This window comes from Schistocerca piceifrons, chromosome 1, assembly GCF_021461385.2.
Source record: "Schistocerca piceifrons isolate TAMUIC-IGC-003096 chromosome 1, iqSchPice1.1, whole genome shotgun sequence".
Classification (NCBI taxonomy): Eukaryota; Metazoa; Arthropoda; class Insecta; order Orthoptera; family Acrididae; genus Schistocerca; species Schistocerca piceifrons.
This window is the reverse complement of record NC_060138.1, coordinates 961,501,186-961,523,706: the sequence shown is the minus strand read 5'-3', so window position 1 is coordinate 961,523,706 and position 22,521 is coordinate 961,501,186. Positions and strand designations below refer to the sequence as shown.

Below are 22,521 nucleotides of genomic sequence, written 5' to 3'. Positions count from 1 at the left end.
TAGCATTAATAAAAGACAGCAGGATCATCATTCTTCCTTTCTATTTCCTTCCATGACATTTTCCCTATTTTGGGAAGAAGTAAATTATAGAAGACTTCAATTCCATCAGCACCAAAAATGTTCCTGGGCTCATCAATTATCAGCTGTGGGAAAATATTGTTCATCTGACATTCAATACTTTTCACATCAGCTGCCCTATTTTCTCCACTTAAATTTTTAGAAGAAAGGTTATGGCAGTCTTTTTTTCCTCCAAGGAGTCCTGTCAGCCACCTGACGTACTGAAACCTTCAATACTGCACTTGGTGCGATTTCTCGGACCTTCCCCTATAGTAAATCTCCACTTATGAGAAGGTTTCCGGAAGCCATTCTGTCAGTAAGAGGATGGTTTCTTATTCCTTAATAGGTTTACAAATCTTCAGTTTAGATGCACAGCTTATTGTGCGTTATGCCATGTGTGAACATCAAACCGCATAATTACCAGAAAGAAGTGTGCATTTCAGGCAGGCTCTTGGTCTGTGTGAAAGATTGGACTTCACCAATATTAAACTGAACACTTTCCCCTAGTAAACACACAATTATCAGTCTGAACCTCACCTGCAGCCATCATTACCTCATGGGAGAAATTGGGCTTTAGGATTTAATAGGATGATTCTGTAATCCTCCTGAGAAAGGCACCCACATATGATGTGGTAACATATCATCACTCGTGATGATGTATTACAGAGAAGAAAACAAACAACCCTCGATCTGCTTCAGAAAGAATTAAAGAAACAGCTGCAACCAAACAACAAATTGAAGCTCTTCTTTTCTGTCTACCATTCTCACTTTAGCATCATGAACACTGTATGGCATGCCAGAACAGAGAGAACAAACTAAAACTGGATGTAGTCTATAAACCATCAGTTCAGACGGATGCACAGATTTTGAATGGTTAACTGTGCAATTAAATCGAGGATGCTTAGACACCTTTTAACAATTAAGCATGAATGTTCTCCCTTTTTAATACAGTTGGATCATTAACTGCTGCATTCAGAACAGTTCCCTTACTTTTCAGTATGCACCGCACAAAGAAGTGGGGCCAAATCTTATTTTTTTGCCATTTTGTTGAGTTTAACTTTCCAACTGTCTTTGTCTTCATGAATAAATTTCAGCTTCTGCAGAATCTTCAGCTTTTTCTTTTGCTGGCCATAACTACAAAAAACTTCCATGTTGTACATTCAACAGTTTGATACACTGTTTACAAGGAGGTTACCATAAACAACACAACATGATCTATTTGCATGCTTAGCAGTGTTTTCTATTATGTCAAACCAGGTGAACAACATGTGCGAATCTGCATTTGTTCAAAATGATCGACTAAAAAAGACTACCTATCTACTGGCAATAAGAGTTAATGTGAATTAGTGACTAATTTTCTGTCAGCAATTTAAAGCATCTTGTCCGAAAACGAAAGGAATAGCCACAAACTTTCAGGCTTGTTAGGAATCTTGCCATAGCTGGGTATCCATTTGCAAACTTTTTAGCATTTATTCCTTAAAGCAGTGTTTGTTCAAATTGGGTTTTAGTGATGAAGCTCTCATGGCAATTTCACCTGGACTGATGAAATTTTGCTAAAAGCAGAAATTCTGTAAAACAACAAATTAGAGCTCACCTTTTCTGTCCCTCATTCTCATTTTACCGTCATGAACACTGTATGGAATTCCAGAACAGAAAGAACTAAAGCTAATTAATTATTAATGCAGTGTTTTACTGCACAGAGGACCAAGTTTCATAGCCACAGCTTGACTTTTTCAAGGTGATAATTAAAACATTGTGGCTAGCCCTTGTATCCTCTCATACGTGCTTGTACTTTTGTCTGGGGAGTTTGACACTATGTAAATGTAGCACCTTTCAGATGTGATGGGGAAACTATCTTGAGCCATGTAATTGACATGAAAATGTGTATCAGATGGAACAACTGGGTGAAGGCAACCTCCCTGAGTAATTACATAACACCAGTGCAGGGCTGTGCTGGTGTGGACCAATATGTAACCCCCCCCCATTCTTGTGGAAACAAAATGGAGAACACAGAAGAAAAACGAAAAGACTGTGGGACTTGGAGTTCAACATACCTCAAACACCCAGACACTGAGCACTAGGAAGATGGAAGCTGTTTCCACAACTGTGTTGGGAGAGGAAAAATAGCAAGAAGATGGACCAGACTAAAATTACAGATGTGTCTGAGACACAGAGGAAGAAACTTCTTACAGAAGAAACAGAAAAGAAAGTAAAGGAATGGCTCCCTAAGATATGACTTCCTCAAATCCTGCCCTGAAATGAGATCCATCCTTCATGAAATCCTCCCCACTCCACCAAGAGTGTCTTTCCGCCGTCCACCTAACCTTCGTAACCTCTTAGTTCATCCCTATGAAATCCCCAAACCACCTTCCCTACCCTCTGGCTCCTACCCTTGTAACCGCCCCCAGTGTAAAACCTGTCCCATGCACCCTCCCACCACCACCTACTCCAGTCCTGTAACCCGGAAGGCGTACACGATCAAGGGCAGAGCCACGTGTGAAAGCACCCACGTGATTTACCAACTGACCTGCCTACACTGTGAAGCTTTCTATGTGGGAATGACCAGCAACAAACTGTCCATTCGCATGAATGGACACAGGCAGACAGTGTTTGTTGGTACTGAGGATCACCCTGTGGCTAAACATGCCTTGGTGCACGGCCAGCACATCTCGGCACAGTGTTACACCGTCCGGGTTATCTGGATACTTTCCACTAACACCAACCTGTGAGAAGTCAGGAGATGGGAACTTGCCCTTCAGTATATCCTCTCTTCTCGTTACCCGCCAGGCCTCAATCTCCGCTAATTTCAATTTGCCGCCGCTCATACCTCACCTGTCTTTCAACAACATCTTTGCCTCTGTACTTCCGCCTCGACTGACGTCTCTGCCCAAACTCTTTGCCTTTACAAATGTCTGGTTGTGTCTGTGTATGTGCGGATGGATGTGTGCGAGTGTATACCCCTTCTTTCCCCCCAAGGTAAGTCTTTCCGCCCCCGGGATTGGAATGTCTCCTTACCCTCTCCCTTAAAACCCACATTCTTTCGTCTTTCCCTCTCCTTCCCTCTTTCCTGATGAGGCAACAGTTTGTTGCGAAAGCTTGAATTTCATGTGTATGTTTGTGTGTGTATCGACCTGCCAGCACTTCCGTTCGGTAAGTCACATCGTCTGTGGATATGCCGTAACTTTTGTGAGGAAAAATTAAGAGTTGAAGTCAATGAAAGTGAAACAGATGATGAAGTCATGGTTGACTTAGAATCAGTGGAATCCAGAAATGAATCCCTCATACAAACAAACATTGCCTGGAATTAAGGAGGGTACAACTGACTAAGGGTGCTTTGGTCTTTGTCTGTGAGGGGGTGGAGACAATGGATTGGCTGAAGGAGATGATGCCCAACATTTTTGTGTTGACTGAGGTGAAGTAGCTAGGGTCATTCCATGTCAAGTCACCCAGGCCTTGACACCAACCACGTCAGATTTTGATGAAACTTGGTACAATTACTTCTTTAATCATCCTGAAAGCACTTGTAAAATTTTTTTGCTCTATCTCTTATAGTTTTTTTTAATAAACTTTTAAAGTTTTTCGATTTTGCGTTGTTTCAGCAGTCGGAAATCGTAACTTAAACGTGTCCTCACAACTAAAAAAATTTGTATATTAAAGAATACTCAAGATATCAGTATGAAATTTTGGAATAAGTTTGTGTATTATATCTAAATGTTAAAAAAAATTACCATAAAGATATATTATAATCTTCCAAATGAAAAAAAAATTTACAAGTTGTTTTTTCAGTTGACGGATGTTTAGTTTTACAAAAACTGCAATATCTAGTCTCAGACCTGATATAAAGCTCTAATTTGTTTTAAAATACTCGTAATTGTATAGGCCATTAGATAAAATAAAAATTATATTGGCTTTTTAACCTGTTTAATAGTTATCTAATTTTTAAAATAATATTAATAATATTTTAAAAATAAAAAGTACCAAGTGACTTAGACACCGAAAATAAGTTTTTGTCTTCTTGGTGTAACGATGTACGCTTGGATTTTGTTTTGTTACTCCTGTGTTTTGAAGTAAAAAATTATTACAGTGTTAAATAGTGCTTGGATAGTATTTTATTAAGTTTATTCGAACTTTCAGTAAGTACTGTTACTTAGTTTACAGAGATTCTTTTCTAATATCCTAAAAAAGTAACCAGAACAGTAATCAGATCAAAAGTGAAATCAGTATGTCAGATATTCAAACCTGTAGCGTAGGGTTATTTAAAAAATCCGACTGTTTCCAAACAACCTACACACCTTCAAATAAGTTACAACCGGTATCTGAATTGAGTGAGGAAGAAAAAGATTTGATCCACTTACGGTCTGGAATTAATCTGTGTGAATTTAGGAATTTATGTTCACACCACAGCTACTACTTTTTAAATGTTTTTGAAAAGTATCAAACAACATGTGTAAACCCACTAAAAAAACCACAAAAAGCCCATCAAAAAATCGATAAGAAGTGTAGGTTTGGACCTTTCTAAACAATTACTGACAAAAAATATTAGCATTAAACCTGGACAAAAGCTTTGCTCAACATGCCGTAACTTTTGTGAGGAAAAATTAAGAGTTGAAGTCAATGAAAGTGAAACAGATGATGAAGTCATGGTTGACTTAGAATCATTGGAATCCAGAAATGAATCCCTCATACAAACAAACATTGCTCTTGATAGTTTAGGTTTAGCACCGATAAAGCTTCACGGCTTGTCAGAACAAAGTGAAGGGTCTTATTTTAAAAGGAAGGTTAGCAGTGTTGAAAAGACTGCAAAAAAAGGCGGTTTCAAAAGCATTAAAATATGATGCACGAAGTTCTGATGATGACGAAGAAGATACAAGTGTGGTTGAAAAAGCAAAGGATTTTGATGTAATGATTTCTCTTATGAAAGAGAAGATTTCATCTGTTGGAAGGTCTAGAAAAATCCAGATTCTGACCTTGGCTCCAGATTCTTGGAGTCGAAATAAAGTGATGAAAGAATTTAATGTGGGTACATGGTGCGACAAGCTAGAAAGCTAAAATCTGAAAAGGGTATTTTGGAAACTCCTGGTCCAGAAAAAGGTAAAACTCTTTCTGAAAATACAGTAAGACTTGTAACAGATTTTTATGAAAAGGATGAAAGTTCCAGGGTGCTACCTGGAACAAAAGACAAAGTAAGTGTTCAAAAAAAATGTGTACATGCAAAAAAGACTCATTTTGTGTAACTTGAAAGAACTCTATTATTCTTTCAAATGGGAGAATCCCGAGGTAGAAGTAGGATTTTTAAAATTTTGTTTCTTGAGACCTAAATGGTGTATCCTTGCTGGTGCTGCAGGCACACACACACACTGTATGTGTTTGCAGTATCCACCAGAATGTTAAACTATTACTGGATGCTATGAAAATTGAAGAATCTTATAAAGACCTAATTAAGATGCTTGTGTGCAACACTGAAAACCAAAACTGCATGCTACATCATTGCGACAGCTGTCCTGCAAATACTGCACTAACTGAGTACTTAACTGAAAAACTAAGTGAAGATTATGATTTAGAAGAAGAAATTGTAATCAGTCAGTGGGTTAACACAGACAGGGCAGAAATGATCAGTCTATCAGCGCTGAAGACTACATTTCTTTATTGGTTAGGTCATTGGAAAAGCTCACCCCACACTCGTTTATAGCAAAATCCCAATCAGCAGCCTTTAAAAGATTGAAAGAAGACCCACCACCCAAAACAGCAATTATTGTGATGGATTTCAGTGAAAATTATTCCTTTGTTATACAAAATGAGATTCAAAGTTACCAATGGAATAGAGGTGGTTGTACTCTACACCCAGTTGGAGTTTTTCTAAGAAATGAGGAAAACAATGTTTTTGTTTGCAACCACTGTTTTATTAGTGATGACCAAGAACATGACACTGGTTTTGTTAACTTTGTACAAAAAGAAATTACAAAGTGGCTGTCATTACATCATACTGACATTGACTCAGTTCATTACTTTACAGATGGTTGTGCTGGGCAGTACAAAAATAGAAACAGTTTTAAAAATTTGACTGAACACTTGAGAGACTTTAATTTGAAGGCCCAACACTCTTTTTTTGCAACAAGTCATGGGAAGTCAATTTGTGATGGCCTAGGAGGAACTATTTAAAGAATTTTAAGGAAAGCCAGTCTACAGCTTTCAGACAAAGAACAAATAATGACAGCAATCGATGTGTACAAGTTTTGTGAAAAAAATATTGAAAAATATTCAATGACGATGGAGATGTAGAAATTCTATTTCTACATCCTTCAGGACCAGCTGCATCATTTTATTGGCCTGAAAGAGAAGATTCTTGCACAGTGCCTTTGGAGCACATAGTCTGTGTAGTAGAAGCACCTCAATCAAGCGGCACTGGAAGAATGTATTACTTCAAAAAAGACTGCACCAAAAGAACTGAAAGCTCTTGGATGAAGTGGAGAAACAGTTTGAATCAGCATTAATGTGTATTAAAAAGACAAAATTACTCAAAAAATTCAATGTTTCAAGCAATCAGTTGGGTTATACATAAATGTCGTAAGTACACTATCTTTGTACATAATTCTAAAGTAATCTACTATAATTAATAAACATGTTAAAAATCCATCATTATTTTTGTTTTATCAAGTAGCCTATATGTTTAAGAGTAAATTAAAACAAATTTGAGTATTCTATCAGGTCTGAGACTCTAGATATTGCAATTCTTATGAAACAAAACATCCATTTAAGAAAATTTTACATATATATATTTTTTTCATAGAAAATATTAATATATTCTAATAGTATCATTTTTATCTTCAAATATGTATAATAAATAAACTTGCTGCAAAAATTCATGATGTTATCTAAAAGAGTTTTTAAGATAAGCAATTTTAAAGTTTTGAATACAAATTAAAATTACCATTTCCGAAGGTTCGGAAAACACAAAACATAAAAACTTTAAAAATTTATAAAAAATCTATAACAGATACAGAAAAAAAATTTGCAGGTGTTGTCAGGATGGTATTAGAACCATTTGAGCCAAATTTCCATGAAAATCTAAGGAGGTGGGTGTAAAATTTATTTTTTTATTGGGTGATTTGATATGGAATGACCCGCTAGTCAAGACAGCAGCAGGACTACTCAAGACCACAAAAATATCAATCTTGGTATCCTGTTAGACAAAGTATGGCATAAGAACATGAAAGTCTCAACAGAGGACTCGAGGACCATTAACCGCAAGGCTGGAAAGAAGTTCCTGAAGGCAATGCGATAGGAGAGGGGGAGGTTCTGGAATGGGCCAGAAAATTTAAGGAGAGACTGGAGATCCTGTTGGATTTCTGGAATGGTGTCAATGTGTCAGGGTTCGCAGGTGGACGAGTCTGACAGCTGGCGGAGTCCTTCTGCCAGCTAATCCTTGTGGTTTGAAACCTCAGTGGTGGAGCCTTTGTCAGCAGGCAGGATTATAAGGTCAGGATCAGTTTTTAGGTTGTATATTGCAGTTCTTTCTGTGGATGTAAGTTTGGCTTGCATGTTGAGGGATTTGGGGAATGATGATGAGGCAAGGTTCAAGGTTAAGAAATTCTGGAAAGCTAGCAGGGCGACCTGGGGGCAGTAAGGGTGTGTGACAATTGATGGAGGAGTGAACTGAGTCAAGCAGGGTAAAACATAGGTTTTGGGTAAGTCTGTGTGGTAGAGCGGTGACAAAAAATTGTTTCCACTGTAGTAACTGGAAGTAAGAGAGAAGCCAGGCATGATTGAATTTGGGAGTGGGGCAATAGGTAAGGCCTCTGGACAAGACTACTACTGTGGGACTGAAGCTTTTGGAGGATAGGTTCATGACTGTTTTGGGTCTGTTTAGGTTCTGGATGCTGTATGGTGGTGGGAGTGAGTCTTTGAGGGTATGGTAATGTATTAGGTCTACAAGGCAGGGTTTGTTAGCTATGAGGGGATGCAAGGACATTCGAAAGCTGTTGTAAAGGTAGTGGATAGTGGTAGTCCAAAGCAGGAGGAGGTTGGAGAGTTTTTGAGGTGGTGGTGTGCATGCTGGTATAGTTCCTGGAGAGCAATAGTTTTGATGTGGTAGATGGGATAGAGGAATTTGAGATTGTACAGCAAAATTTTGTAGCTGGAGAGGGGGATTGCAAGAAGGTTTGGGCCCAATTTACATTGTTTTGCAGGAACAGGGTTAAGATTAAGAACTGGTGGAATCTGAGCAGATGGAGGTCAGTGTGGCAGGGGGAGTTGCAGCCGGAGACAAGTAATTTGATGGTAAGGCCATTTTGGGGGGACTCTATGAGCTAGGCAACAGTGCAGGAACATCATGAGGGACTGGGTTCGGACTATGGATAAGGAACTTTTCTGTGTTGGTGCAGATGGAAGGAGCAAGTATATGTAGTGCAGGATAAAAATGCATAAAATTAAATAGCTAATGCAGAAATACATTTTAAAAAATCACAAACATAAGCGGGAAAAATTACAATAAGGACAGGCTGGATGAAGTGTGGGGAAACACGACGAAACCTGAGGAAAAGTGTTCCTGCATCGCTCCAGCATATTTTCACGTTGTACTTCCATACCTGCATATGCCACACAGACTTGTATAATCGGATCCTACAGACCCCCTTCCCAACCCTCACTCTTTCTCTCCTCTCATTCCAGTTCGCAAATACCAACCTCACCTAATCTAGTCACATCTACTGTCCCCTTTCTTCATACATATCCATCCACCGACCTTGAACCCAAATTGTAGTCTTTTCAGTTATTTTTAACTTTGATCTCATTGTGACCAGTTGCTCTTGTAAACCAACACCTTCAGCCTATTACCCACATCCTACCCTCCTACATAAAATATATCAACCATTTCCTCCACAGATTCTCCACAGTTCCTGTTTCTTTACCGTACGGTGTGCTGTTTGCCACTACTGATGGCACCTCCCTTTACACTAACACCTCTTATCACCTATCAATAAACCTACGGTATGGCAATGGACACATGCATAGCATCATCCTATGCCAGCCTATTCAAGAGCTATCTAGAAGAACCACGCAGAATCCCGAATCCCTCACCTGGATCAGATTCACTGATGACACCTTTGTGATTTGGATTGAGGGTGAGGGTTAGAACAACCTATCCACATTCCTTCGGAACCTCAATACCTTTTTCCCCTTTTGCTTATGTCCCATGCCATTTCTCTCCAGTCCCTCCCACCCCGAAAGTCCCACTGTTCAGCCACAGAGGGGCATTCCCCTCATGACTCAGTACCACCCATGTCTGGAGCAACTGAATCACAAAATCTGCCAGGGTTTTGACCACCTCTTGTCGTGCCCTGAAATGAGGTATGCCCTCTCCATTATACTTCACAGCCCTCCCATAGTGGTGTTCTGGTGCCCAGTGAACCTACACAACATCCCTGTTCATCCCTACTACATCCCTGCTCCCATTCCCCTTGCCTCATGGCTCATATTCCTGTCACACACCTAGGTGCAAGACTTGTCCCATACATCCATCCTATTCCAGTCTGGTCACAAACATCACCCACCCTATCAATGGCAGGGTTGCTGTGAAAGTAGCCTTGCAATCTACAAGCTGAGCTGCAACCACTGTACTGCATTCTATGTGGGCATGACAACCAACAAGCTGTCTGCCCACACGAACGGCCACCAACACACTGTGGCCAAGAAATAGCTGCACCAACCAGTAGCTGAGTATGATACCCATCGGAACATTCTTCTCTTTAATGACAGATTCACAGCCTTTGCCATTTGGATCCTTCGTATCAACCCCGTCTCTTGTGAGTAGCGCAGGTGGGAACTCTCCCTGTGATACATGCTATGTACCTGTAACCTCTCTGGCCTCAACCTTCTTTAGTAACTGTTCTTCAGCCACCTATCCCTTTTCCTGTTCCCACTCTAGCACTACACTGCCTTCTATTCCACCTACAGTCTGTGTGTGTGTGTGTGTGTGTGTGTGTGTGTGTGTGTGTGTGTGTAGTCACACACACACACACACACACACACACACACACACACACACACACACACACACCCCTCATGTACACATGACTGCCAACACCAGCACCTTTGTCCAGAATGTAGCAACACATGGGATGCAAGCAGCAATCTGAAGGGGAAGGGGAAGAGAGAGTAGTGTACAGATGGGGAGAGAGACTAATGCTGCCTGGTAGAGTGTGCCGGGACTAGACTCCAACATGCGCAGTGTTGTGGGGAAGGGAGCTGGGGGGAAAAAGGAACAAAACATGAGAGGAGGGGGAAAAGACAGGTGAATGTGTTGGCAGAGGACTGCAAATCAACAGAGTGGGAGATGAGAATGAGGAGGAGATGATAGGACATAGGGAGTGGAAACTGGCAGAGGGCTACAAATAAACAGGTGGGAGGCAAGAATGGTGAGGAGATGATAGGGCATGGGGTAGAAAATGTTGGGTAGAGGGTGTGGGGATAGTTACTGTAGGATGATGCCAGGATAATTAACAGAGCAGAGAATGTGTTTAAGGATAATTCCCATCTGCACAGTTCAGAAAACCTGGTGGTGGAGGGAAGGAGTGTCCCCTTCGTCACCCAGTACCACCCTGGACTGGAACAAGTAAACCACATCCTTCACCAGGTCTTTGATTACCTATAATCTTGCCCTGAAATGAGGGACATTCTACCTGAAATACTTCCCACCCCTACTTAATTGGTGGTCCTTCACCCACCCAACCTCCACAACATCCTAGTTCTTTCCTATGCCACTCCCAATCCCAACCCTCTGCCACAAGGATCATATCCCTGTGGAAGACCCAGGTGCAAAACCTGTGCAATCCACCCACCCAGCACTTCCTATTCCAGTTCTGTCGCAGGTTTATCCTACCTAATCCGGGGCCAGGCCACCTGTTAAAGCAGCCATGTCATTTACCAGCTCTGTTGCAATCATTGCACAGCTTTTTATATTGGTATGACTACCTACCAGCTGTCCACCAGTATGAACAGCCACCACCAAACTGTGGCGAAGAGCAGAGTAGATCACCCTGTGTCACAACACGCACCTAAATGTAACACATTTGATCTCAATGGCTATTTCACTACCCGAGCCATCTGGATGCTTCCCTAATTATCCTGGCCTCAACCTACACTAACATATTGTCCCCACAGCCCCCACCCAACAGTTTTACCCCCGTCCTATCATCTTCTCCCCATCCTTGTCTCCCACCCTATTTATTTGTAGCCCTCTGCCAAAGCATCCACCCGTCTTTCCTCGCTCCTCTCATTTTTTGTTCCTTATTTTCCCCACCTCCCTTCCCCACAAACTCCTGACACTGTGCCTGTTTGAGTCTCGTCCATGCACACTCCACCAGACAGCGTTCGTCTCTCTCCAGACCCAAACACTACTATCTCTTCCCCTTCCCCATCACCTCCAGATTGCTGCTTGCACCCCACACGATATTCCATTCTGGGCCAAGATACTGGAATTGGCGGACATGTGTGCGTGAGGTGTGCTTTTGTGTGCGTAATAAAGAAAGCTGTTGCCAAAAGCCATATGTGAGTGTCTTTTAATCGTGCCTGTCAGCAACTCGACGTGTCTTGTTTACGGTACGTAGCAATCTATCTTTTCCTGCACTGTTGATATTCCTACCTGGAGTTTCCATTATATTTTTTTGCTGTGCCTGTCTGCAACTCATTATCTCCATGACATGGTGAGTAGCTATCTATCCTTTTAATAATATTATTGTTATTCTAGCCTGAATTTTCAATTGTTTGGTGTGTTAAAAAGAAATGCTGCTGAATTTTTTATTCTGTTCTCAATATTGATCTACATCTACATCTACATTTATACTCCGCAAGCCACCCAACGGTGTGTGGCGGAGGGCACTTTATGTGCCACTGTCATTACCTCCCTTTCCTGTTCCAGTCGCGTATGGTTCGCGGGAAGAACGACTGTCTGAAAGCATCCGTGCGCGCTCGAATCTCTCTAATTTTACATTCGTGATCTCCTCGGGAGGTAAAAGTAGGGGGAAGCAATATATTCGATACCTCATCCAGAAACGCACCCTCTCGAAACCTGGCGAACAAGCTACACCGCGATGCAGAGCGCCTCTCATGCAGAGTCTGCCACTTGAGTTTGCTAAACATCTCCGTAACGCTATCACGCTTACCAAATAACCCTGTGACGAAACGCGTCGCTCTTCTTTGGATCTTCTCTATCTCCTCCGTCAACCCGGTCTGGTACGGATCTCACACTGATGAGCAATACTCAGGTATAAGTCGAACGAGTGTTTTGTAAGCCATCTCCTTTGTTGATGGACTACATTTTCTAAGGACTCTCCCAATGAATCACAACCCGGTACCCGCCTTACCGACAATTAATTTTATATGATCATTCCACTTCAAATCGTTCCGCACGCATACTCCCAGATATTTTACAGAAGTAACTGCTACCAGTGTTTGTTCCGTTATCATATTATCATACAATAAAGGATCCTTCCTTCTATGTATTCGCAATACATTACATTTGTCTATGTTAAAGGTCAGTTGCCCTCCCTGCACCAAGTGCCTATCCGCTGCAGATCTTCCTGAATTTCGCTACAATTTTCTAATGCTGCAACTCATCTGTATACTACAGCATCATCCGCGAAAAGCCGCATGGAACTTCCGACACTATCTACTAGGTCATTTATATATATTGTGAAAAGCAATGGTCTCATAACACTCCCCTGTGGCACGCCAGAGGTTACTTTAACGTCTGTAGACATCTCCCCATTGATAACAACATGCTGTGTTCTGTTTGCTAAAAACTCTTCAATCCAGCCACACAGCTGGTCTGATATTCCGTAGGCTCTTACTTTGTTTATCAGGCGACAGTGTGGAACTGTATCGAACGCCTTCTGGAAGTCAAGGAAAATAGCATCTACCTGGGAGCCTGTATCTAATATTTTCTGGGTCTCACGAACAAAGCGAGTTGGGTCTCACACGATCGCTGTTTCCAGAATCCATGTGGATTCCTACAGAGTAGATTCTGGGTTTCCAAAAACGACATGATACTCGAGCAAAAAACATGTTCAAAAATTCTACAACAGATCGACGTCAGAGATATAGGTCTATAGTTTTGCGTATCTGCTCGTCGACCCTTCTTGAAGACTGGGACTACCTGTGCTCTTTTCCAATCAACTGGAACCTTCCGTTCCTCTGGAGACTTGCGGTACACGGCTGTTAGAAGGGGGGCAAGTTCTTTCGCGTACTCTGTGTAGAATCGAATTGGTATCCCGTCAGGTCCAGTGGACTTTCCTCTGTTGAGTGATTCCAGTTGCTTTCCTATTCCTTGGACACTTATTTCGATGTCAGCCATTTTTTCGTTTGTGCGAGGATTTAGAGAAGGAACTGCAGTGCGGTCTTCCTCTGTGAAACAGCTTTGGAAAAAGGTGTTTAGTATTTCAGCTTTACGCGTGTCATTCTCTGTTTCAATGCCATCATCATCCCAGAGTGTCTGGATATGCTGTTTCGAGCCACTTACTGATTTAACGTACGATCAGAACTTCCTAGGATTTTCCGTCAAGTCGGTACATAGAATTTTACTTTCGAATTCACTGAACGCTTCACGCATAGCCCTCCTTACGCTAACTTTGACATCGTTTAGCTTCTGTTTGTCTGAGAGGTTTTGGCTGCGTCTACACTTGGAGTGAAGCTCTCTCTGCTTTCGCAGTAGTTTCTTAACTTTGTTGTTGAACCACGGTGGGTTTTTCCCATCCCTCACAGTTTTACTCGACACGTACCTGTCTAAAATGCATTTTACGACTGCCTTGAACTTTTTCCATAAACACTCAACACTATCAGTGTCGGAACAGAAATTTTCGTTTTGGTCTGTTAGGTAGTCTGAAATCTGCCTTCTATTACTCTTGCCAAACAGATAAACTTCCCTCCCTTTTTTATATTCCTATTAACTTCCATATTCAGGGATGTTGCAACGGCCTTATGACAACTGATTCCCTGTTCTGCACTTACAGAGTCAAAAAGTTCGGGTCTGTTTGTTATCAGTAGGTCCAAGATGTTATCTCGATGAGTCGGTCCTCTGTTTAATTGCTCGAGGTAATTTTCGGATAGTGCACTCAGTATAATGTCACTCGATGCTCTGTCCCTACCACCCGTCCAAAACACCTGAGTGTCCCAGTCTATATCTGGTAAATTGAAATCTCCACCTAAGACTATAACATGCTGAGAAAATTTATGTGAAATGTATTCCAAATTTTCTCTCAGTTGTTCTGACACTAATGCTGCTGAGTCGGGAGGTCGGTAAAAGGAGCCAATTATTAACCTAGCTCGGTTGATGAGTGTAACCTCCACCCATAATAATTCACAGGAACTATCCACTTCTACTTCACTACAGGATAAACTACTACTAACAGCGACAAACACGCCACCACCGGTTGCATGCAATGTATCCTTTGTAAACACCGTCTGTGCCTTTGTAAAAATTTCGGCAGAATTTATCTCTGGCTTCAGCCAGCTTTCTGTACCTATAACGATTTCATCTTCGGTGCTTTCTATCAGCGCTTGAAGTTCCGGTACTTTACCAATGCAGCTTTCATCCCGCTAGCGAGACTTGCAGTCTTCACCAAATCAGATAGCCGCCGGAAGCCAGAGAGGATTTCCTCCGATCCATAGCAACACACATCATTGGTGCCGACATGAGCAACCACCTGCAGATGGGTGCACCCTGATTGATTGAGTTATTACTCATCAAGCAAGTAACTCCGTTGACTTCCATGCATCATTCACACAAGTTGGAAGCTTCTGCGTAAAGAGGACTCCAAACTGTAGCATATAACATGGCATTGGATAACATAACTATGTTGGTGCATGACAAACAGTGTGCTGTAATTGAGTTTCTAACTGTCTGTGCATGGAGCATCCTCTCTCTCGTCATGACAATGCCAGACCACACATGTGCGTTATGATATCTGCAACAATCAGATGCCTTGGGTTTGCTGCCATCGATCATCCTCCATACATTTCCGACTTGGCCTCAACCGATTTACATCCATTTCAAGAACTCAAAGAAAACCTTTTAAGACTTCACTTTTAGTGATAAAACAGTGACATTAGAGATGAGGTTGTGGCTTGGATGTGCAGCAAAACAAAATGACAATAATTACGGTGTGTTACCATCACAGAAAATTCTCCGATAACCTACATAGTATTGGCATTAGATCAGGACTCATCAACTAATTGATTTCAAGCAAGAGCACTCTGGTCTGCTCAGGCTCTAGCCCACAAGCAGGGCAGCAGCGTCTTAGTTGGGAGTGAATGATATGTTCACACACCATATGGTCACAACACAGAAGAAACACCAACTATGAAATAGGTGGGGGGTCAGTTTTGACAGTGGTGTCATTAAATAGAAACAATGGCGAGTCAGAATTATGTAAACTGACAAGACATTCGCATTTCAATCTGAAGTATGGGAATCTTATCTTTTTGCAGAAAAGAAGGAGCCTGCAAAATTTTTAGTGTATTATAAGACACTGGATACTTTTATCAGTCTCAATTTACAAAGGCATAAAATGTCTTACTACGTCAGGGAATACAAAAAAACAAAGTATGAAGAATCTGAGTGCATACAAGAGGTTTCAAAACTTAAAAGAAAGCTCTGAAGCTCTCTAAAGACGAGAAAGATGCCCAGTTAGTGTGGCATTTGGATGACCTACAAAATTGTACTATTTTTAACAACACCCTTGCACCCTTTCATGGATGATGATTTTTTTAAATATTCAGCTACAACTATGAAGTATTCTTTTACGCCAACTTCAGGAGGAACAGTTTTGTACAGTGTTGTTATCAAAAATGACAATCATGTGCCTCCACAGGTTGTGGCTGATTATTTTCATAGTCATCTAGCAAAGAGTTTGCTCAGTTCGTTGCATATTCTTTTGTGCTCTGTGGAAGTGTAGGTATCACAGGCACGCAGTTGCATGTGGCAATCTTAGCAGTATTTAAGAAAGTATACAAAATGGAAGAATTTACTAGTTTGTGTAGTTACAGATCTGTCACATGCGGAAATAAATCAGGATTTGCAGTTCAACAGAATGGGAAGTGAAAAAGCTTCCAGTACCCATTTGCACCGATCTGCAACAGAGAATATAGACACATTCTGGATTTCTACAAGCATTTCCCCTTATGATCAATTTACTTATTTACTTCATTCATTCATTCATTTCATTGTTGCCCTTATGGACAGTGTTTGAACTCTAAAATCACATGATGACACAATTTTCACTTCTTTCCTTTCGTCCTCTTCTCTTCCCAAAATTTCTTCATCCTTTGGCTGTGCTCCTGTTTCCTTTGCTCTGTCCATAATGTTCCTGTCTTCTTTCTCTCCTTTACAATAAATTTTGCACTCCTAACTTTGTTTCTGAAGTATTTCCTGTCTCCTATCATTTGCCTGTTGATCCCTATCTGCCTTAAGTCTTCGTCTATTTCATGATACCAATTTGTTTTCTTGCTTGAGCTGTTTACTACATCAAAAATTTTCTTTGCAAGTCGGTTGTTGTCCATTCTCTGTATGTGCCCATAGAAAGTTAATCTGCGTTTTCTGATCGCGTCTGTTAGTCTGTCAGTGTGCTGGTACAGCTCTTTGGTAGGTCGCTTCATCCATATGCCATCTCTGTGAATTGGTCCAAATATTTTTCTGAGAATTTTGCGTTCTATTTTTTCTGTGTCTATGATGCCTGATGCTCCAATTGTGGTTGTTTCTGACGCGTACAATGCTTCTGGTAATACAACTGTTTTGTAGTGCCTTATTTACTTATTTATACAGAAAGCTGCTACATGTGTCACTGGGTAGCAGAAGCTTACTTATTGACAGATTAGAGAAATCCATCCACTTTTAAATCTCTCTTTGATTACAGAGTTTCTAGTTACTATAACTGAGTTTTCACACACAGATGGAATTACGAGGTTTTCATTGCCTACCGTCGATATGAATTTTAGTCTGGAAGACTATGTGCACCACACTGAAATGAGGACCCTGATGATAAAAAATCTGCCTACGCTAGAATGAACGTTGGCTTATGCTAAATGGGTCATCTGAAGGGGTCTTTTCATTTGTATGTAAATTAAGTGCTTGATCAAGTGGAAGAAAGAGAAGCAGTGGAGCACTCTGAAATTATTAGAAAATAATACAATCAACATTCACATTAACAATTAAAGGCACATTTAACTATTTCATTAGAAAGAATTGCAAATGTGTAAGTAACAGATCAAAGAAATGGGGGATTTCGTGAACTTGGAAAGATCAGTCAAACTAAGTTAGCTGAAAAGTAAGGTTAGAACTTTTCTACGGGACTTTCTCATTCAAACTAGACTGAAATATTAATAAATAATGAATGTGACAGTTGTCGCAGCACCACCAAGAAAGATTTTCAGCACTTTGTCTACTCAACTAGAAGTCAAATGAACTCTAGCAATACCAACCCATTTTCCATAACATGTAGTACCAAGGGAAAAGGGGAGCGGGACAGTTGAGGGGGAGAGAAACTTTATGGAAGGAAAAAAATTACATTAATTTTTTTAAGTATGTACTGATGTATAAGTAGGGTCCATAAACTGAAAATATGAATATGACATTTGTGGCAAGAAGTCGTATTCACTACTACGGTTTAAATTTTTGAGTTAAGCTAAACTGAAAAATAGAAAACAATTACAGAATCTGGCATAAGAAATCATTAAAAACAACCAATATTTTTTGTTGCTGGAGTTGGTGGTAGTGTGTGCATGATGTGTGCTTGCTTATGTATGTGGATGTTCTCTCTCTCTCTCTCTCTCTCTCTCTCTCTCTCTCTCTCATGACGACAAAGGCTGTGGCCGAAAGCTGAGAGTGTCCTTTAATCGTGCCTGTCTGCAACTTTCTTCTTTATGGTAAGTAGCAATCCATCTTTTCCTACATTGTTAATTTTTTTCCAAAATTTGAAATATAAAATACATGACTAGATCACAGTTTTTTTAAGGATGGGCATAAATTACCCTCCCCCCCCCCCTCCCCCCAATTATTGACAGGGTTAATGCAAGAGTTAAAATGAATTTGCTAGTTAGTTTTTACAGAAACAATCTATAAAGATAAAGATTATGTCCATCTAAGCAGAAGAAATCTAATTTTGTTTTAAAACTTATCAGTTACGAATAAGGAACACTGCGACTGATGAATATAAGTTTTCAGAAATGACAAACCAGTCACATTTTAGGAATTATTTGAATCCACAGGATTAATTCCGGTGCATAAATAACTCTGGAAAACATAGTTTATGTCAATACAGAAATAAAGCATTTACATTTCAACCATAGAGTACTATGATTTCCAAAGAAATTTGTGCACCAGGATTCTGCATTCATTACCTGAGCATTCCTGGGAATAAAGGTTCGAAGTACTTCGAGAAGGTTTGGTGGTACTCCAGGAGGTAAGTCCCTCCGCTGTTGTTGTTGTTGTTGCTGCTGCTGCTGGTTGTTGGAAGCAGCACCACCAGCTGGCAGTGTACTACTACCGCTACCGCTGCTGCTACTGCTACTGCTGCTGCTGCTGCCGCCGCCACCGCCGCCACCACCACTACTGCTGCTGCTGCTGCTGCTGGTAGTTGTAGCAGCTGTCACTGCTGCAGTTGCAGAAGTCCTAGCCGATGCTTGTGATAAGTCTATTGCAGCAGTATTAGCCTGTTCGGCATCAGGTTCATTAGCTGGTACTTGCTGTTGCGACTGCGACTGTGACTGTGATTGTGTTTGCGACTGCTGTTGAGAGGGTTGCTGCGCCGCAGCCTGAGATGCACCACGTCGACGGCTTCGTATGTGGTGAGAGTTACACGGAAGAAATGGGTCAAAATAATTTGAACCCAAACCTGTCAACAGAATGTAAATGCTTTATCACTGTATTTGAGAGCACCTTTGATCTGACTGATAGTATAGGCAGTGTTTTCAAACCATACCCTATTAACTTAACTGGAAAAGTGACTGTGTGTGTGTGTGTGTGTGTGTGTGTGTGTGTGTGAGAGTGAGAGAGAGAGAGAGAGAATAATCCAGAATGGGTCAGAAAAAAGATGTAGAACAGGTCGGAACAGATGGTCTGAGAAGGAAATGGAGAAGAAACAAGAAGAGATATTAAGTAATTGAAGATCAACATATGACTGAGCTGAGTATTTATTTGACATCTAGATCTCATCCGTGTAAAATTCTGCGTGCTACATCCACTTTAACTAGTTTATCGTATTCAAGCTTAGCCCTCCCTCTACGGTCCCCCCCTTCCCTTCCCCCCCACACTACCCTTGCTTATCAAATTAACTAATCCTTCATAACTCAGGATAAGTCTGTCAGCCAATCCCTCCTTTCAGTCAAGTTGTGCCATAAATTTCTTTACTCCCCATTCCATTCAGTATCTCTCTCTCTCTCTCTCTCTCTCTCTCTCTCTCTGTCTCTTTTTCATCTAACCTACCCATCTACATTAACTTTCATAGTACAACATTTCCTAACCTCTTCTCATCCGTATTGTTTATCGTCCAAATTTCACTTCCATGTAACGATACAATCCACACACATACTTTCAGAAAAGATCTCCAAACATTTAAATTTATGTTACATGTCAACATATTTCTCTTCTTTCAGAAAGCTTTTCTTGCTATTACCACTCTGCATGTTAGATCTTTACCCCAACCCCTGCTGCTGTCAGATATTTTGCTGCCCAAATAGCAAAAGTAATCTACTGCTTAAGTGATGATCTGCTTTTAGTGTCACATTTCCTAATTTAATTCCCTCTCGGCATAACCTATTTAATAATTTGGCTACACTCCATTAGCCTTGTTTTAATTTTGTTGGGGTTCATCTTATCACTTTTCAAGACACTATCCATTCCGTTCAGATGACCTTCCAAGTCCTTCGTACACTCTGATAGAATTGCAGTGTTATCGACAAAACAAGTTTTTCTTTCATCTCCCTGAACTTTAGAAACTTTTCAAAATTTCTCTGGGGTTCCTTTACTGGTTGCTCTATGCACACGTTAAAAAACAGAGACAGGATAGGTCACAAGCCTTCCTCACACTTCTCAATTACTTCTTCCCTTTCATGTGCATCGATTCTTATAAATGTGGTTTGGTTTCTGCTCAAGTTGTGGATAGCATGTCACTGTCTACATTTTACTCCCAATAACTTCAGTACTGCAAGAGGAGTACTCCACACAATATCGTCAAAAACGTTTTCTAAATCTACAAAAGCTAATATATGTGGATTTGTGTTTCTTTAATCTATTTTCTAAGATTGTAGGGTTAGTATTGCTTCAAATCTCGCTCTATTTCTCTGAAACCCAAACTGATCTGGACTCTAGAAAGTATCTTGCCAATTTGATATGGTTTACAGAATCCAAACCAAGTGCACTGTGGAAAAACCCAGCATTGAACACCAGCAGTGCAGCCAACCACGTCTGCTATTGCTAAACACTGTATCTCCACTGGGAACTCAACTGAGTATGATGAAGCAATAATGTTAGCTACAGCAACATCTTTTTGGAACTTTAATAATAAAGAATCTGTGGAAATTAGTATGGCAGAAAATCTGATGAACTGTGGTAGTTTATACCAGCTGGATAATGTGTGGAATTCCACATTTCCAAGACTTGCTCTAAAAGAAGATAACACTGCACCGAAGGCCACAGTGAGCGAAACCCTGAGAACAGCCCAGTTCTGCAATTCTGCCATAATGGCACTGTCCAAAGGATACTGTTGTCAGTCTGTCAAGACATCTTAATGCGTGCATGAAATACAAACACTGCCTAATAAGCTGCGTGATAGAGTTAGCAATAGTCTTTGATGGCTTACCTGAGCATGCCTGGCAGGTGCCCAGTTGAAATGTCATGCAGTGAACTGAACAACTGACCATAAGCCTAAAAAGTATTTGAATTATTGCATTCTTTTTGAAGTTTGGGGGTAGTCTGCCTGCCTCACAAATGCTGCAAGTATCTTAATAATTCTATTGGATATTATCCACTATCAAGGTGCTTGTTATGATTTGGATCTTTCAGTGCTTTGTCAATTTCTTGCAGTGCCATGTCACCGACCTCATTCTCATCCAATACTTCTATTTCGATAATACTGTCATCACTTTCCTTTCCATTACATAACCCTTCTACATATTCCTTCCATCTTTCAGCCTTATCTCCTTTGCTTACACTCTCAATATCCTTACATCACCTATTCTTTTCCACGAAGGTTTCTTTAATTTTTGTACAAGTGGCATCTAAAACTTTTTCTACAGTCACATATGCTTCTACAATTTTCGAATCATACTCCATTTTGAAGTTTCATTTCTTGTCTTTTTATATTTGCTCCATTATTTAATCAAATTTAATAAATCTTGTGTTATACAAGTATTTCAGCTGGGAATCAAGAGGTTTATTACAAAAAAGAAGCTCCACTTATCCAAGTTTTCAGTAAACACACGGATCCAGAATTCTAATTGTGTAAAAATATTCTTCCTGGTGAAGTTCTGATCAGTAAGTTCACCAAATAGTAGTACTTACACATAAAAATACTACCAATGGGCCATCTCTTATTCTTAACCTAATAGAGGACGACTGACAAGATGTTCTCCACAATCCGACTGTTGACTAGTCTGACTTATGCTTCGTGTTCTCTTCTTCAAACCATAATTTTCCCTCTGATACACTGTAAGTGACAGTATGCAACAAACTGACACACCAAGTCTTAGAGACTCGTGTACAAGTCTCCACATGACTACACTATCACTGTCTCCGAATTCCCATGTGACTTGGCATTTAGAACAGTCAAACTACCTTTTGCTGATTTTGCAAATGTGAAATGCTGTTCTACTGTTTTAAACCATTCTTAGGAGTAAATTTGTGTCATTAGAATGACACTTGAGGATTTGAAACAGATTAAGATTTTGTGCTATGATGGTGTTTCACCTGCTCCATTGCCTTCAAGAGAACACACCTTAATTTAAATCAGATTGTTATGCCCCAGTCTCTCTCTCTCTCTCTCTCTCTCTCTCTCTCTCTCTGCTAAGATTCGTCAGTACGTACAACTATATAATTATGGTTCACACTCTATGGACTGGCTGCTCTTCCATTTTCTTTATGGTTATAGGCATTGAAGGCAAGTAACATCAATTTCTTAAAGCAGTACAACATAACTGAATAGATAAAAACAATCTACTCACCAAGCAGCAGCAGGAGTAAATACATACATGGGTTAAAGAAATGTGCAAGCCTTCGGAGCCAGTGGTTCCTTCTTTTGGCACAAGGGTTGAAAGCAAGGGAAGAGGGATGAAGCGAAAACATTATGTTTAGGAGGTGTGGAGAGTTTGGAAAATGTCCAAAACCCTGGGTCAGGAAAGACTTACCAAATGGGATGAGAAGGAAAGATGCATTGTTGAAGACTGAATTGTACAATATTTGAAAACTTGAAAGCCTGAAGA

The 22,521-nt window shown here is 40.5% G+C and overlaps 1 protein-coding gene across 8 annotated transcripts in view; it reads right to left on the bottom strand.

Annotated features, from left to right (window-relative positions):
* The window catches only part of LOC124719303 (large proline-rich protein BAG6), a 240,856-nt gene that overhangs the window by 77,080 nt on the left and 141,255 nt on the right, over positions 1-22,521 (bottom strand). For all 8 annotated transcript variants that reach the window (XM_047248444.1, XM_047244970.1, XM_047248452.1 and 5 more), the window contains one exon: positions 18,445-18,938. In XM_047248444.1, the coding sequence (XP_047104400.1) occupies positions 18,445-18,938 (494 nt within the window). The remainder of the gene's footprint in view (positions 1-18,444; positions 18,939-22,521) is intronic.